General features: G+C 35.8%; 1 protein-coding gene across 2 annotated transcripts in view; it reads right to left on the reverse strand.

Moving 5' to 3' along the window:
• The window catches only part of MEP1A (meprin A subunit alpha), a 29809-nt gene extending 14197 nt beyond the window's left edge, over positions 1 to 15612 (reverse strand). Inside the window, exons 1-7 of one of the 2 annotated variants that reach the window (XM_006926828.2) lie at positions 15520 to 15612; positions 15414 to 15438; positions 15269 to 15319; positions 12264 to 12304; positions 11667 to 11742; positions 5863 to 5980; positions 1028 to 1203 (exon numbers count right to left, since the gene is read on the reverse strand). In XM_006926828.2, the coding sequence (XP_006926890.1) occupies positions 1028 to 1203; positions 5863 to 5980; positions 11667 to 11742; positions 12264 to 12304; positions 15269 to 15319; positions 15414 to 15438; positions 15520 to 15588 (556 nt within the window). In that variant the 5' untranslated portion in view covers positions 15589 to 15612. The remainder of the gene's footprint in view (positions 1 to 1027; positions 1204 to 5862; positions 5981 to 11666; positions 11743 to 12263; positions 12305 to 15268; positions 15320 to 15413; positions 15439 to 15519) is intronic. The other variant, XM_015600327.1, reaches the window with a different exon arrangement.
• Positions 15613 to 16023: the final 411 nt, after the last annotated feature.

Below are 16023 nucleotides of genomic sequence, written 5' to 3' on the forward strand. Positions count from 1 at the left end.
CTTTTATAAAAGAACTCATATATGAAATTGGGATTTGAAAAAAAAAAAAAAAAAAAAAAACAACCCAGATAATTACAAGCCAATTATTTGCTTTATGAAAACCATCTGTGGTAATAAGTTATTTCTAATACATTAGTTTCATTAATTCTATTCCTGCCAAAAATAATGCTCTTCCACTCCCTGAACTAATTCCTAATTAAAAATTGGGTGTTTTCAGAAACACAGCATTGACTTTTTTCCCAGCACATCAGGAAACTGATAAATCATGTTTTAGTTTACCCTGAAGCACTCTACTTAGTTGCTTCAAGCAATTAAGGAAGGTAGTGTCCCAGGAAGTCTAACCAAATTAAAGAACACTGAAATTATTAGAATAACATAACTGTATGATAATATGAGAAATAAAACTGTGTCGTCATGTGTATAATATAAACTGGGGGCCAAAGAAGAGTGATGCTTAGAAAGGAGAAAGAAGAGGCCAATAAAGTTTGATTAACCAGAACTCAGACCATTAGCCAAAATTAACAGAATTGCGGGTACAATTCAAAGAAAAGCGTTCATTTTTGTTGTTGTTTTGTTTTTAAAAACCTATCATTAATTTGGTAAAGCACCAAAAAAATCTTGAGTATGTTATCAAGTCGTCATAAATTCAATTTAAAACTCTAGTTGCTACATGAGATTTCACATCCAGAAAAATGACCTTGTCATCCTTGGAGAACTAAATTACTTTACCCACTAAGATGGGGAAGTACATAGCATTTTAGATAGATTTTCAACAAAAAGCAAAGCCTTCTGATTAACTTTCAATTACCTCCCAACATACACCATTTCCTGACACCCTTGTCTGGGATCAGGTACAATCAGATCTGCAGTCTACTGGACAAGTCAACATATCATATCCTCTTTGTATTTTGCATCCCCACTGGAGTAGCTGAAGCACCTGCCCACTTACAGATTTGGCCTGGTTATCCCGGCATTGGTCTCTACAAATGATGAAGATTCCACCCATCCACCTTGGGTTTGTACACACCTGGAAGAATTTCATCCCACCAGATTTTCACATAATCATCCCGGTCAGTCCTTGACTGCTCATGGTAAAATCCCAAAGCATGCAGAATCTCGTGTTCAATGATGGCTTTATAGTCACACCCCTGGCCGATGGAAAGGTTCTGTCCCACGTGTTGGTTACCAACCTCGGACCAGCACCTTTAAAGAGGAGAAAAGGAAATTTTCTCCTAGAGAATTCTTAAGTGGCTACAATTCAGAACACAAATTAGAAAGAAGTTAGGTTTGATCTTAAAAAGAAATTGTCACTAGCATTCTCATATGCTTATGGTTCAACAATAGGGACTAGTTAAATAAGAAACATTCTCTGGAGGGTGTTTTGCAGGCTTCAAAAATGATGGTCCATTACAAAAATAACAAATTAATCCTAAAAATGCATCAGACAAAAAGAAGTAAAACTTGGCATCTTTCCCCTCACCTCCACAACCCCATATGGCATTCCAAAGAATAATGGTATAGTTTTTAATACCAAAATATTGTCTCTGAGTGGTGGCTGTGGTTGATTTAAATTTTCTCCTTTACTCTCTCCCAAATTTCCAAATTTCCTATAACGAGCAGGTGTAAATTTTATGATAATGAAAAGAGCCTCATTACTGACAGCACAGACTGGGCTGCCTAACTAATTTCTAGAAGGCTCCAAGCAGGAAGTACCCATAACCTCCCTCAAAAAACAGTGGACTCAGGAACTGCTGGTAGATACTCTAAATTCCTCATGGTATACAAATGTGATTTTTCATCTCTATTAGCAAACTCGAATCTTTCCACAAATTGTCTCCTTAGCTGCTTTAAGCTGTAGAGCAAGAAGCTATACTCTAACCAATGCTCAGCAGAATAAAAGATTTGCCAATAGTTTTAAATGCTACTGACAGATTGCAAGTTTCTTGGTGACAGTCACACTGTCTTACCTGTTTTCCCCAAGAGTGTTAGTATCATATACCTTCAAAGCTTATGGGTTTGATCTTTACTTAAAGATGGATCTTAATTATATTCTAACAACTTTATTAAGGCATAATTTACATACCATAAAATTCATCAATTTTGAGTGTACAATTCAATGATCTTTAGTAAATGTACCAACTGTGCAAGTATTGCCATGATCAAATTGCCTTTCTGACAGTAGAATTTTGTTATAAAATCAGAGTTTACACTGAAAAATTATCCACAATCCAGATGACTCATTTATCACTTATTTCTCTCTTTTTTAAACAGCTCTTCCCTAATGGAAAGGTATAAGTTGCAAAAATTTTATAACTCTATCACTCTGTGAATTTTTGACCTTGTCTTTCTGAAATAGTTCAATTAACTTCCAGCTTCAAAGAACCAGGACCCTGAAGAATTTGGGGCACTTTGGGCCAGTTTCTGCTTCAGACTTTTTCTTCCCTTATTCCCTTCCTCTAATTTAAATGTAACAGAGACAACTCCTGGACACAGGCAATGAGTCCCCCAGATTCAGGTTTTACAGTGTCCCTCAAAGCTGACCTACCTTTCATCAGATACCTGGGGACTGAGTTACAAACTGAAAAAAAAGACCAAAACAAAAACAAACAAACAAAAACAAAACAAAACAAAACAAGAAAATCTTACTGAGAAAGGGAGACCTTTTAGAAAGTGATTGTTTTCACTTTATTTTATTTTAAGAGAAACAACTTCTTTCTCTTTGTAAAAAAAGAAAATATATATATACACACACACACACACACACATACACACATACATAAGTACAAACATGCACACACACAAATGGTAGTTAAAGAATGGAAATAAAAGTCTTAAGGAAATGGATTTTTTCCCAGAACTTTTTAATGAATAATTAAAAGCTTTGCTACTTTCTTTAAGCAGAGGTTGCCAAGAGACAAGACGAAGAAGTCAAAAGCAGAAAACCTCTCAACTCTGTAGTCTTGGCAAGGCCTGAGGTATGCTTTAAATGTTTTTCCTTCACATAAATATTGGTTATCTCCATTTATATTACCCACAAAAACCTCAAACAATAAACTACATGTCCAGAAACAAATTCACTATCGTATCCCCCACATTGATTCTCCAGGCAGTATCCTCAATCTCAGTGAATGAAGTTACCACCCACCAGTCATCCAAATCAAAACTGTTGATCATCCTTGATCCCTCTCTCTTCCTAATTCTTCACATCAACTAATCACTAGTTTCTGATAAGTCCATCTCTTTACATATTTCAGAAATCCATTTCCTCTTCTTTATTTCAACTGCCTCTTTTTAGTGTAGGTTCCTTCCGTTTCTCTCCTGGTCTCTTGCCACCAGTTTTGCCCACTTCAATTTTATTGCTAGAGTAATTTTTCTAAAATGGAAAATTTAACATATTTCTACATAAGAGTCAATTCCCTCACACACAGCTCTTTATTACCAGGCTCCTGTTTGTCTTCCTGGCTCCATCACTCATCACTCTGCCACTTACATGCAAAGCTTCAGACATTTTGAACTTAATGAGTTTGCCCAGTAAGCCAGATTTCCATTCACTTTTATTCTCTTTTCTTTCTTCTTCTCTTTCTCTCTTCTCCTCCTCTTTCTTCTTCCTCCCTCTTTTCTCTTACTCTCATTCTCTTCCCACTTCCATTTCTCCTTCCCCCTCCTCTGCTTCTATGTCCTTCTTTCTTCATCTCTCTAACATTCAGCATGGCTCTTCCTGACACTTCACCTCACACTATGTTAGAGGTTCTGCTTCTGTTCCGTAGCCCATGGCACTTGCCATAGCATATTAGAACTAGTCACCTGTTGTTTCCCCAACACCCCCACTTGCCAGTGGTAAACCTTGTGAGGTCTATGACTGTATCTCATGCTTCTTTGTACTTACAAACTAGCATACTTCCTGGTACATAATAGTATATATATTTTAAATAAAAGAATGAACTAAGAAAATATGCAGGTTAAATAAGGTACTTAACTTGTATCTAAGTAATCGTCAGAATTTTACTTTTTCACTGCTATGTTTTGCATATTTTTTTCTTAAGAGGCTGAATCATGTGCTAACTTCTTCTTCATCTCTGTTATCCACCCATGATTAATAAAAACTCCACATCAGGGGAGAAGATATTCACATATGATACATCTGATAAGAGGTCAATATCCAAAATATATAAAGAATTCATACAACTCAATAACAAAAAGCAAACAATCCAATTAAAAATATAAGCAGAAGACCTGAACAGATATTTCTCCAAAGAGGAAATACAAATGGCCAATAGACATATGAAAAGATGCTCAAGGTCATTAATCATGAGAAAAATGCAAATTAAAACTACAGTGAGATGTCACCTCACACCTGTCAGAATGACTATCACCAATAAATCAAAGAACAAGTGTTGGCAAGAATGTGGAGAAAAGGGAACCCTCATGCACTGGTGAAGGGATTGTAAATTAGTACAGCTGCTATGAAAAACAGTCCGGAGGTTTCTCAAAAAATTAAAAATGGATATACCTTTTGACCCAGCAATTGTACTTCTGGGTATTTATCCAAAGAAAACCAAAACAATAATTCATAAAGATCTATGCACCCCTATGTTCATGGCAGCACAATTTACAATAGCGAAGAAATGCAAGAAAACTAAATGCCCACTAACAAATGATTGGATAAAGAAGTTATGGTTCGTATATACAATGGAATGGAACTCAGCCATTAAAAAAATGAAATCCTACCATTTGCAACAACTTGAATGGATCTAGAGGTTATTATGCTGAGTGAAATAAGTCAGAGAAAGATAAATATGACATGATTTCACTTATATATGGAATCTAAGGAACAAAAGGAACAAGCTAATCAAAAACAGACTCACAAATATAGAGGACAATCTGGTGATGGCTAGAGAGGAGGGGAGTTGGGCTGGGAGTAAGGGATGAAAGGCTAAAGAAGTACAAATTAGTAGTTGATAGATGGTCATAGGGATGGACATGAGGAATGCAGTTAGTATTAATGTAATGGTGTGGTGTAGAGCCAGAGGAGAGAAAGAGAAATCAGGGGGATTGTTCATAAACTATATAAATATCTAACCAGTGGACTGTATAATTGAAACTAAAAACAAACAAACAAACAAACAAATAAACAAATTCCACCATCAGAACTTGACAACCAAATCCAGCCAACACTTAGAAGTAGTGATGGGAATTGCAGTGTGAGCTAATACCTCCAGGCTCGGCTTCAAGAAACAAACATACAGAGTGACAGCAGAGGGAAGCTTTGCTTCCCAACCTCATCTGCCCAGGTTGGTTGACACAACTACCACAAAAGAAAATGGGCTTTAAAAATAAATAAATAAATAGATAGATAAATAGATAGATAGATAGATAGACAGACAGATAGATAACAAGCTCATGTATACTTAGTAGGAGTATATGGCACAATCTTATAACAGTTCTGCAATTATATATATACATATATATATATATATATATACACACACACACACACACAAATTTATGTCTAGAACTTTTCGAAAAGGTCCAGCAACAGAGTACCATAACTTAAAACAGTACATAAAGAGTGTAATTTATACTTTAATAAACTTGACTTTTAATAAGTACTATAATTTAAAACATGACCTAAACCAAGAAAAAGAATTGAGATAAATCTCCCTGGGACCCAGAAGTATCCAAACAGTTAATTCTCTACCTAATATGTTAAAAATGTTATATAATTTAAAAATTTGCAATGAAAGATTTGATTTTGCTTTTAGTTTCTTTCCAATTTCTTCTTTTAGCCTTTGAAAAAGATATGTCACTTTTTGTAAACCAAAAGATACACAATTTTCACACTCTATAAAACTTCATACTAACCCATCAAACTGCTGAAAGATGATATATGAGTTCTCTCCTTCATAGGGCTTGAAATCCACACAAGACTTGAGGCGGTACATTTCAAAGGCATAGAGAATAGCTCCTTTGGCATTCAGCTCTGCAGAAATCAGTGAAAATATCAATGAGCATTATTTAGATCTTGGATAATGTACATAACACAGTTTAGATAAAATCATGCCACCATATGAAATTCACAAAGGTCCATTATAGATTTATTTTTGGCAGTAAATAGATTCCTTGGAAACTAAGACTGAAAAATTATTTGTGGACATAAATGTCACCTGAATACTCTAAATACATAATGTAAATATAACTGCAAAATAAGAATACATGTATGTATGTGTATGCAGCTAAACAAAATCATAAAATAACTCCCCCACTTTCTCTTTTGCCTTTCTATCCATTCAAGTAGAGATTCTGGGTGCTTTACCTCAGGAGAGGCACATGGCTTTCATTCATACTGATGAATAGATAAAGTACTTTGGAGAGAGGCAATGAAAACGGTGTTCCTTATCCCAGTCTAAAAAGACATTCCCTCTTGCTGGAATAAGAGAGCAGAATGTAGAGAGATTTGTGGATTCTGAAAGCATTAGTACATTTGGTACATATTAGTACATATACCCTGCTTCTTTGCAAGATCCCTGGGAAGATGGCAGAGCTAGACAGGCAGCACTACAGACAGCGTTAGAAAAAATTGCTGTAACTCAAGTTTGAAAACAAAGGAGTAGAAGTCTAATGGATGTGAAGAGACAGGAAAAATAGATGCCTACTGGTAAACTGTGTGGACCAATGACCAAAGATCAAATGTCTTTTTTTTTTTCTTTTTATTTTCACCTAACATGCTCACCCCCTGGTGTTGCATGAGACAAGGATGGGACAGGGAAGAAAGATGTTCCAGAGGAATGGAGATTCTGTTTTACTTTGTGTGTGTTTTCCTTGTGGTTTCTTTGTGTGTGTTTACTTTGTGGTTTTTCTCTCCCATCAACTCACTGAAGTAGGTCTCCAAGTTCAAAATAAAGCTAAGTCATATAAAATTAAGTTGTATTTCCTGCACATTTGGTTTTGTGCATTCTCTTAAAGAATTTGTAATTCTTGGCAGTTTATTATTTACTTGTTTCATGTTATTCTGGCCCTTATTTCATTTAATAAGCTACCAAGTTGGAGACTCCACAGTTCAGATGTCATAAGATCATATCAAAGTCATTAAAAAGATAGTCTTTGGAATAATTAGTTAATTAATGTTAAAAAAAACAACAACAGAAAACAACAAGAGCTTGAATTAAACTTATTGGAGGATTTTCATGATCTCTTACTATTCTTTCTTAGTGACATCTATAATATGAAAGTATGTACCCAAGACAGCTTAGTTTTCACAAAAGTGTAAGGAAAAAACATTTGATTTTACTAAAATCATGCTGTCAATAAGGTTACGTTGCTTTTGTTATCCTCAAGCCAAATAGAGGGAGTACTAAGAATGGTTAATTTCAAAATCACATCATTTTTGACCTTCTCATACCTGAATAAGTTATAAAAAGGGAATCAAACAATTATACAATAATTTTGTAAAAACCATTCCAACATTATTTGAACTTAAAAAAAGGAATTGAAGCCTACTTGAAGCCTCCTTTTTCACCATGAAGCCAATCCCAAGTGTGCTTCCTCTGAAAGTCACACTTGATATTTTGTGCATTGTCTTTATGCAGGTGGTCTGCTCCACTCAGGACATTCATTGTTAGCTCCTTGTTAGGAAGGAGCTTACCTTTTGCCTCATTGTATTCCTACTTCTCAGTTCTTCGCTCTGCCATGACAGAGTAAGTTTTACATAGTTCTGTCTTAAACAGTCATGTTAGATTTGAAAGTCACTAGTCTTCTTTAACCCTGGATCAATTAGTATGAGAAGAGTTTACTTCAGATAGCGATGATTGTACATATTAGAAGATGAGCATAGGATGGCTAATTATAGTCAGTTTAAGACTCCATTGACAGAATTTTTGATCTGGTAATGGTGGAGGAGCTTGAATCTGACTAACTCTCTTGCACATAATAACTATTAACTTTGGGGAAAAAAATAAGAAAAGAAAGTTTTTTAATGCATTGTAAAATAACGAAAATGGAGAAACTATAGGAAAGTTTATTCTTGAAAGGAGGAAATATCATTGATTAAGATTCATATTTATACAGCTTTTGCATGAGGGCATGCCCCAATTCTTTCAGTGTGGGGAAGAGAGAATTCAAACATAAATTTGCAGTTGTGCTTTCTTGACATCTTACAGGGAAGATTTTGGGATTGCCTGAGTGGCTGAAAATCAAGGAAGGAAATCTTGGAAAGTAAAGCGCCATGATTGATTGAGGACTGGTGGTTCCAAAATCTTTGTATAAACAGCTCTCCAACTCTGTCTGACCCATGAACTCTGCATGAATGGGAGAGGTCTCCAAGAAACTTAGTGGAAAGTAGCAGGCAAAGGCCTATTAAATTAAACAGATATCTCAGCTTCCCACCACAGTGGAGAGAGACTTTGTAGTTTGAGTCACGTCAGTTAGAGGGGATGGGAAAACTCTTGGGCAGTCCACTGAAACTCCAGAGAGGCCATGATTACATCCCAGCACAAAAGGATTTGCTTTGAACTAAGGACAAAACCAAAACAAAACCTCCACAAATCTAAGATGATTAGTCAGTAATTTACTGCTCTAACAAATTAACACAATTCAGAGGAGAATAACAGAATGCAGAATCTCTAAAATGTAATATTTACAATATCTAATATATAACCAACACCAACAATCACCTTGACCTATCTAATGCCGATAGAATAACGTGCCCCCATACTGCAGAATATAAGTTATTTTCAAGTTTACATGCAACGTTCACCAAGATAGACCACAAATTAGATGACAAAACATGTCTCAGTAAATTTCAAGAGATTGAAATCTTATAGAATATGTTCTCTGACCTCAAAGAAAACTTGAAATCAATAGTATACTATCTAGAAGAGCTCCAAATATTGGAAATTTAAAAACACACTTCTAATTGACCCATGGATTTTTTAAAAATCACAGCAGAAATTAGAAAATATTTAAAGTAAAATTTAATAAAGATGCAACATATTAAAATATGTGGAAAACAGTAAAATCAGTACTTCAAATAAAATGTATGGTTTTAGATGCCATATTATAGCATTATATTAGAAAAAAGAGGATTTAAAATCAATGATATAAATTTCCACCTTAAATATAAAAAAAGAACAAATTTAACCTGATACAAGTACAAAGAAAGAAAAAAAGATAAGAGCAGAAAGCAACAAAATTCAAATCAGAGAAGCAAGAGAAAATTAACAAGTCAAAAGCTGGTTCTCAGAAAAAATTAAGAAAATTAATAAAGTGTTTTAAAAGAACACAAGTCACAGACTGAGAGAAAATATTCATAGATATCTGACAAAGGAATTTATAATATATAAAATTCTACAAATAATGAAAAGACAAGTAATACCATAAAAAATCATGAAGTTAAATAAATACTTTCTAAAAAATACACAAATGGCCAATAGCACATGAAAATGTACTAAATATCATTAGTCATTAGGGAAATTTGAACTAAAATCACAGTGACATACCATTTCACAATCATAGAATGACTACAATTAAAAGATTAACTTTTAATTTAACATATGGGACACCTGTACATTGTTAGTGAGAATAAAGAATGGGATTTTCTTATGAAGTTAAACATATATTTACCATGCGATCAAGCAATTTACCCAAGATCAATTAAAAACATATTCACACAGATTTGTACAAGAATGATCACAGCAGCCTTCTTTATAACAGCCCCAAACTTGAAACAACCCAATGTCCAGGCACAGAAATATGGATAAATAGTTGCAACATATTCATACAAAAGAATATCACTTAAGAGTAAAGAGAATTAACTACAGAATGATCTACAACAATATGGAAAAATTTTAAAAACATGTTAAGCAAAAGAAGCCAGATACAAAAGTAGACATATCGTGTAATACTATTTATCTATAAATCAGTTGTAAATCAGGTAAACTAATCCACAGAGAAAAAAATTAGAATGGTAGTTGTCTCTTAGGGAGTGGGGATGGGGGCTGGCTGGAAACAAGCATATAGAACTTTCTGGAGTGATGGAAGTATGTGTTACGTAAGCTTAGGCGTTTATCAAAATCCACTGACTTATACACTAATTTGTATATTTTACTCTATGTAAATTTAATAAAGGAATTGTACACAAATATTGAACTCTAATTAGTATGGTTACTTTTTGCAATGGTGTGGGCTCAGGTATCTGAACATTTTTTTAACTCTGAAGGTGATTCCCATGTGGACCTGCTTGAGAACTATGACTGTATCCTTACTGCTGCTACCTATTCCAGGCCACCTGTCTTCAATCTTGCTCTCCATTAACCTCTCACCTACCTTGCTGCTCAAGAGACCTTGCTACTCAAGCTGTGGCCAGGAGAACAACAGCATCAGCTTTCACCTGGGGGAGTGCCAAATCTCAGGCCCCACCCCTGCCCTACTCTGAGTTTTAACAAGCTCCTCTGGGGACCCTTAGCACATTAAAGTCTGAGAAGCACTAACTTACACCTTACAGAGTCATAGTGAAAGGTAAATAAAATATCAGGTGAAGGCAGCAGTGCCTGGAACATAGTAGAGATTCAATAAGTCTTGGTAGGAGGAAGTAGCAAAGGTGTGACAAACAGGAAGACAAATGGTCATGGCAAACAAATAAACAAAAAAACATTTTAAAGTTGATGTTTCTCAAATCATGTCCCAATAAATATGAGTGGTCCATGAACTGGCAAATGTACTGGAAAAACACTAGAGAAAAACAACTCAGCTCAATTTTCCATAAAATAACTGACAGCAATAGCTTCTGTTTATATATAGCTCTTCTGGAAAAGGGATCGGAGGCAGCACTAATAACAGTGATGGAAAATTGACATCTCCCGAGAGTGGGGGCAGCCGAGCAGCCCATTCAGATTGAACGGTCTTGTCCTCGCTCCCCCTCTCCTCTCTAATCTTCCTCAGTCTACCCAGATGGGCCTCACAGGACACGTATCAGTCAGCTGCTTGAGGTTAGCCAGTGTCCACATGTGGCTTCTAATATTTATTTATTCCCACCAACTATTATTTCCAACAATGAATAAAATGTAACAGTCCTTTATCTTAAGAGAGATAAAAGAACAGAATTTATTAATACTGAGGAACAAGGACTACCACCATGTAAAATATAGACTTTTTATTTCTCAAAAATGTGTATTTACAACTGATTTACAGATAAATAATATCACATGGTATATCTACTTTTGTATCTGGCTTCTTTTGCTTAATATGTTTTTAAAATTTTTCTATATAAGTGTTATAACAAAAAAGGAAGATCAATATGCTGAGAATAGTATCCTCATACCATATTTAGATTCACGTAAACAAACTATTAGTTAAAGTGCAGATTTTCGTTGCTATGATGCCAAATCATATTTTACGGGGCTTTTATTCTTTACGGTGCTTCTGGTTTTATTAACACGTTAATATGTTCTGCCTTTTTAAAATTATTATTTGATACTCTGTATCTCAGACTGGTGAAGCAGCGCTGGTTTTGATGTAATGTCATTTCTTTGACTCAAGGAGATAAAGAAAGGTCAGGGTTTGGAAACCCTCTTATATGTTGGTGGTTACTTCCATCTGAAGCCAGTGAACAGGAGGCAGCAGAGGGAGAAGAGTGAAATTCAAAGCTCCTAATTAAGAACAATTTGTATTACCCAGATTGTCTGCCAGAATGTAAGGGATGGGGAACGTCCACCTGGCGTTTGGGTCTCTCACGCCATTTCTGGAGTTCTGTGAAAACAAAGCAAAGATATTTAGGGAGGTTAGTCCTCAAAGGTTCCTTGGTCTCCTCCTTCACTAAACTCTCACACCACAAATAATCTGTCACATAATTCAACAATTTAGTAGCATTTGTCTTCTGACTATAAAAGTGATAGTTCATTATCAACAATTTGAAAAATTCAGAGAAATTATTAAGAATAAAATAAATAAGACCCACAATTCCCTGAAATTGAAATAGCCACTTTCAATATGTTGGTGCCCTTTTTTTCCTCTCATTCTTTACTTATTAGTAAAATTGGGTGGACATGCAACTCAATAATTCTAGACTGTTTTGTACCATTTGCTAATATTTTTAATCCGCTTTTTTCACCATCAACCACAGTGGGAGTACTTGTGGGTCCAGATTTGGGATTAGATTCTTTCATTTCCTCCGCAGTATCCATCCCAGAGCTCAACACAGAGCAGAGGCTCACAGTCCTATGGCTCAGCTAGTCTTGAGGAACATCACTGTGTCACTGACAGGTACTCACCCGCAGGAGGATGTCCCCTTGAAAGAGGTCCAATCCTGCAGCTAGATGTGGATTTTGAAAAGAGAAAAAAAGAGAAATGGTTGAATGAGCATTACTAAAAGCCATCTCTCATAATAAAATTTATTTTTTCCATTGTAAATCTTTAGTTATTAATCTTCATGCAGTGAAATTCTTTGAAACAATGCAAAAATTCCCTCTACTTGAGTGGATGTAAATAGCCAATAAATATATATTGTCACATCCTTCATTTCCATTTTTAGAACAAGAAACTTTGTCCAAGAATTTTAAAAAAGATGAGTTAGCAGAGATTTTTTTGATTATTGACTCTAAACCTCTCATACTTCAGGGTATGAAATATGGAATCCTGAGACAGGAAGTGATGTACTAGGTGGTCAGTGGCTACCTGAGCTTAGATCTCCTGACCGCTCCATCCAGAACCCTTTCTGTTATTATACCATCCTTCTTCCTGACCTAGGTAAATGGGTTAATTTTGCTCTTTCCTATGAAAAAACAATTATATGCTCTAAAGCCAAGCAACTAAGGCTGTCCCGTATCACCCCTTTCCTCATTCATACATTTCCTAGATTTTCTTAATCTCCATTACCCTAACCTATGTATATGATAGCAGCATAACTAGCAACAGATAGCAATGATACCAGTGTCATGCCAGTGGTAGGACCCAACTTTTGAACTTCCTTTTCAGTGGGGGTACTATGTGCTGGTCTATTCACATTCTTGTCCAGGTTTGTCATGAGGAAAAGTATGCATTTGGTGTCTTAGAGCAGTGCTTCCCAGATGTCATGATCGGAATCTCCTGGAGGGCTTGCTAAACACAGATTGCTGAGCCCCATTCCCTGGGCTTCTGAGTCAATAAGTCTGGGGTTGGGCCTGAGAATTTCATTTCTAACAAGTTCCATGGTGATGCTGATTTTGTGGTTGGCAGACCACACACTGAAAGCCACTTATGAAGAGGAATAGTTATGAAGTCAGGATGACTGGAGAGCTCAAGTAAGTAAGGGAGAGAGTAGTAAAAAGTGGGGTCGTGAAGCTGGCCAGGATCAGATCACACCAAACTTTAATGTGCATAGGAATCATCTGGGGTCTGTCAAAATGGAGCTGCTGATTCTGTAGGTCTCAGGTGGGGCCCAGGGTGCTGCATTTCTAAAAAAATCTTTAGGTGGTACAGGTGATATTTGCCTGTGGCCCATGCTTTGTGAATCCAGGCTCCATAACCTTTATTTTGTGCTGAACGAGATGTCAACAACAACACTTGTTGGCCAACAATTGGAAGACTGGATCAGAGAAGTGACATGGCCTGATTGATATACAAAGTGCTCTCACTCTGTGAAGAATAGCCTACAGAGGGTGAAGACAGAACAGGAAGAGCAGTTATGAGGCTACCACGAGGACCAGGCCAGAGATGAGATGGCTTGGAGGAAGACAGGAAAAAAAAAGTGCTGAAAAGTCATAACTTGTGATATAATTTGATGGTAGATCCAACAGCATTTGCTGAAAGAAGGCGTGTAAGGTGTGAGAGAAAGATAAGAGTTGGGGCAACTCTGAGGTCGGAGCCTGAAGGTCTAGAAGGAGGAAATTGCATTTACTGAAATGAAAAAGATGGAGAGAAGCAGGTCCTGGGTCAGAAAAGTTTAAATCAGCATCACGAGTCATGGAAAGAAGAAAAAAAAGTGACCGTTCTTTCTATATGATTTCTTCCCCCCAAAATGAGTGATTTCTGGCTATGTGGCTAACCCAATCAATCTTGATAGCTTGGTTGAAAAGAGAAAAAGAGAAAAAACCCGCATGGTAAAATTTCTTCATTGGGGTCACAGTTCAGAGGTAGTGGTAGACATGAAGAGTAAGAAATGGCTCTACGGTAAAAGAACTATTTTTACTAGATAAATAAGGATAAGATTAGAAAAACTCTAATTCTAATCTCAAACTGTTTTAAAGTACAGCAGATCTTCTTAATTACTACACCTTGACTGCCTGATTCAAACGAGAGATCATTTGGTGCCTAACTCTAAAGCTTTGTGAACTGTTCACCCATTTATCTTGTTCTGCCCATGCAGTCATTCCCAAACTTTTCCAATTAAATATCAGTTAGGCTGCTTTCCCTGAAAATGGGACAAGGCAGGAGAAATTAAACCTTTAGGCATGGGTTTTTTAGTTTTGTTGTCTTCAAATAGCACTGAGCTATGAGTCAGGAGACCTGGAGGTGAGCCCCATCACTGCCCACTGTGATCTTGGGTGAGTCACCTAAACCACAAGAAGCCTCCTCTCCCTTCCTGCAAAATGAAAATAGCACTTACTCCACTATAAGATTTGACAAATAAATGTTCAATTAAATAGAAAAGCTTTTGTAGACTATAGGTGTTCATGACCATGAATACCTCTGTTTCCCACCAATCCTAACCAAAGACACCCAGAATGGAGAGGCTTCTCCCTCATTTTAGAAGCAGGACAAAAGAAGAAAAAGAGGGGCTATAACTTGACTTCTCTCTCCTCTCAGTGACGGATGAGACCGATGGATTTCTTCAAGAAATGTGTTTGTGGACAAGATGTCGAAACGGAAACACCTTTGCACTCTTCTCTAAGTCCCAAGCAAACAGTTGGTAGTAAATATGACAGAGGGACTGGGGTTTTTTCCCCCTCACTAAATATAACCATATGCAAATTCTTTTTATTTTTCTTTAGCAAGCAGAATAATCATCCATTTTTTTTTCCTTTTTTCAAAATGGAAACTGGCAAAATTAAATACTTATAAACAAAAATCTTGTTACGTATTTCTAGATCCATTAAGCACAGGCTGGTTCTAGAAAATCTGGTCTAACCATTATTCTCTTTCCACATTTCCATTTGTCAGAGAATGCAAATTCTAATGAAGCACAAATAAATACTACCCCTCCCATAATATTATATTATGAAGGTAATAGCTTTTCAGTAATTCTATTACAGGATTTAAAATTATTTGAAGGCATTCATAATGCAGAAATTGAACCCACCTAAATTGATTTCTGAAATGTCCTTCTGTTCATCGAAATGTGCATCATGTACTGTTAAAAAGTTGGGGGAAAATCGTTACTAGTCTTGCTGAACAAAAGAGAGAAAGCTCAGAAGCACTCTCTATGCATATCAATTGATCCTTACCATCTCCTTTAGAAAGATGCTTAATCTGAAAAAAAAATACAGAAAATGGATAATATATACTAGAATTAATATTTCTAAATCCCCAGAAGAGCAGAACTCTACTTACCGATACAGCTGCTATGTGAACAAAAAACAGGATGAATGAGAGAATGCAAATGGACCTAGTCCCAGCCATTGTTGCAAGTGAACAGATTTTAGCAAAGACAGCTTGTGATAAATACCTCTTGGACCTTGCCCTGGTTGTCATATTAGAAACTTTGACCCTTCCATATGTACTATAGAGCTAAAAAAAAAAAGTAGTCAATGAAAATGTCATTGACCCTTTTGAGGACAAATACTAAGTTTAACATAAAAGCTCAAGATTCAGAGACCAGGAAAATGTTAGAAAAAGTTAATAATGAGATAAGCATATAAAAATCAATAACATTCCTATATTTCAGCAATAACTATTCATGTAAGAGGTAAAAGATCAGTTTCACAGTAGAAATAAAAATAATTTACAAAATGATTTTAAAGTACTTAAATCTAATAAAAAATGAATTAAATTTTTAAGGAAATCTTATAAAGCAATTATCAAAGGACATAAAAAATTTTGATCTAGCTCTCTATT

Source organism: Pteropus alecto, unplaced genomic scaffold (assembly GCF_000325575.1).
Source record: "Pteropus alecto unplaced genomic scaffold, ASM32557v1 scaffold7, whole genome shotgun sequence".
In the NCBI taxonomy this organism is placed as follows: domain Eukaryota; kingdom Metazoa; phylum Chordata; class Mammalia; order Chiroptera; family Pteropodidae; genus Pteropus; species Pteropus alecto.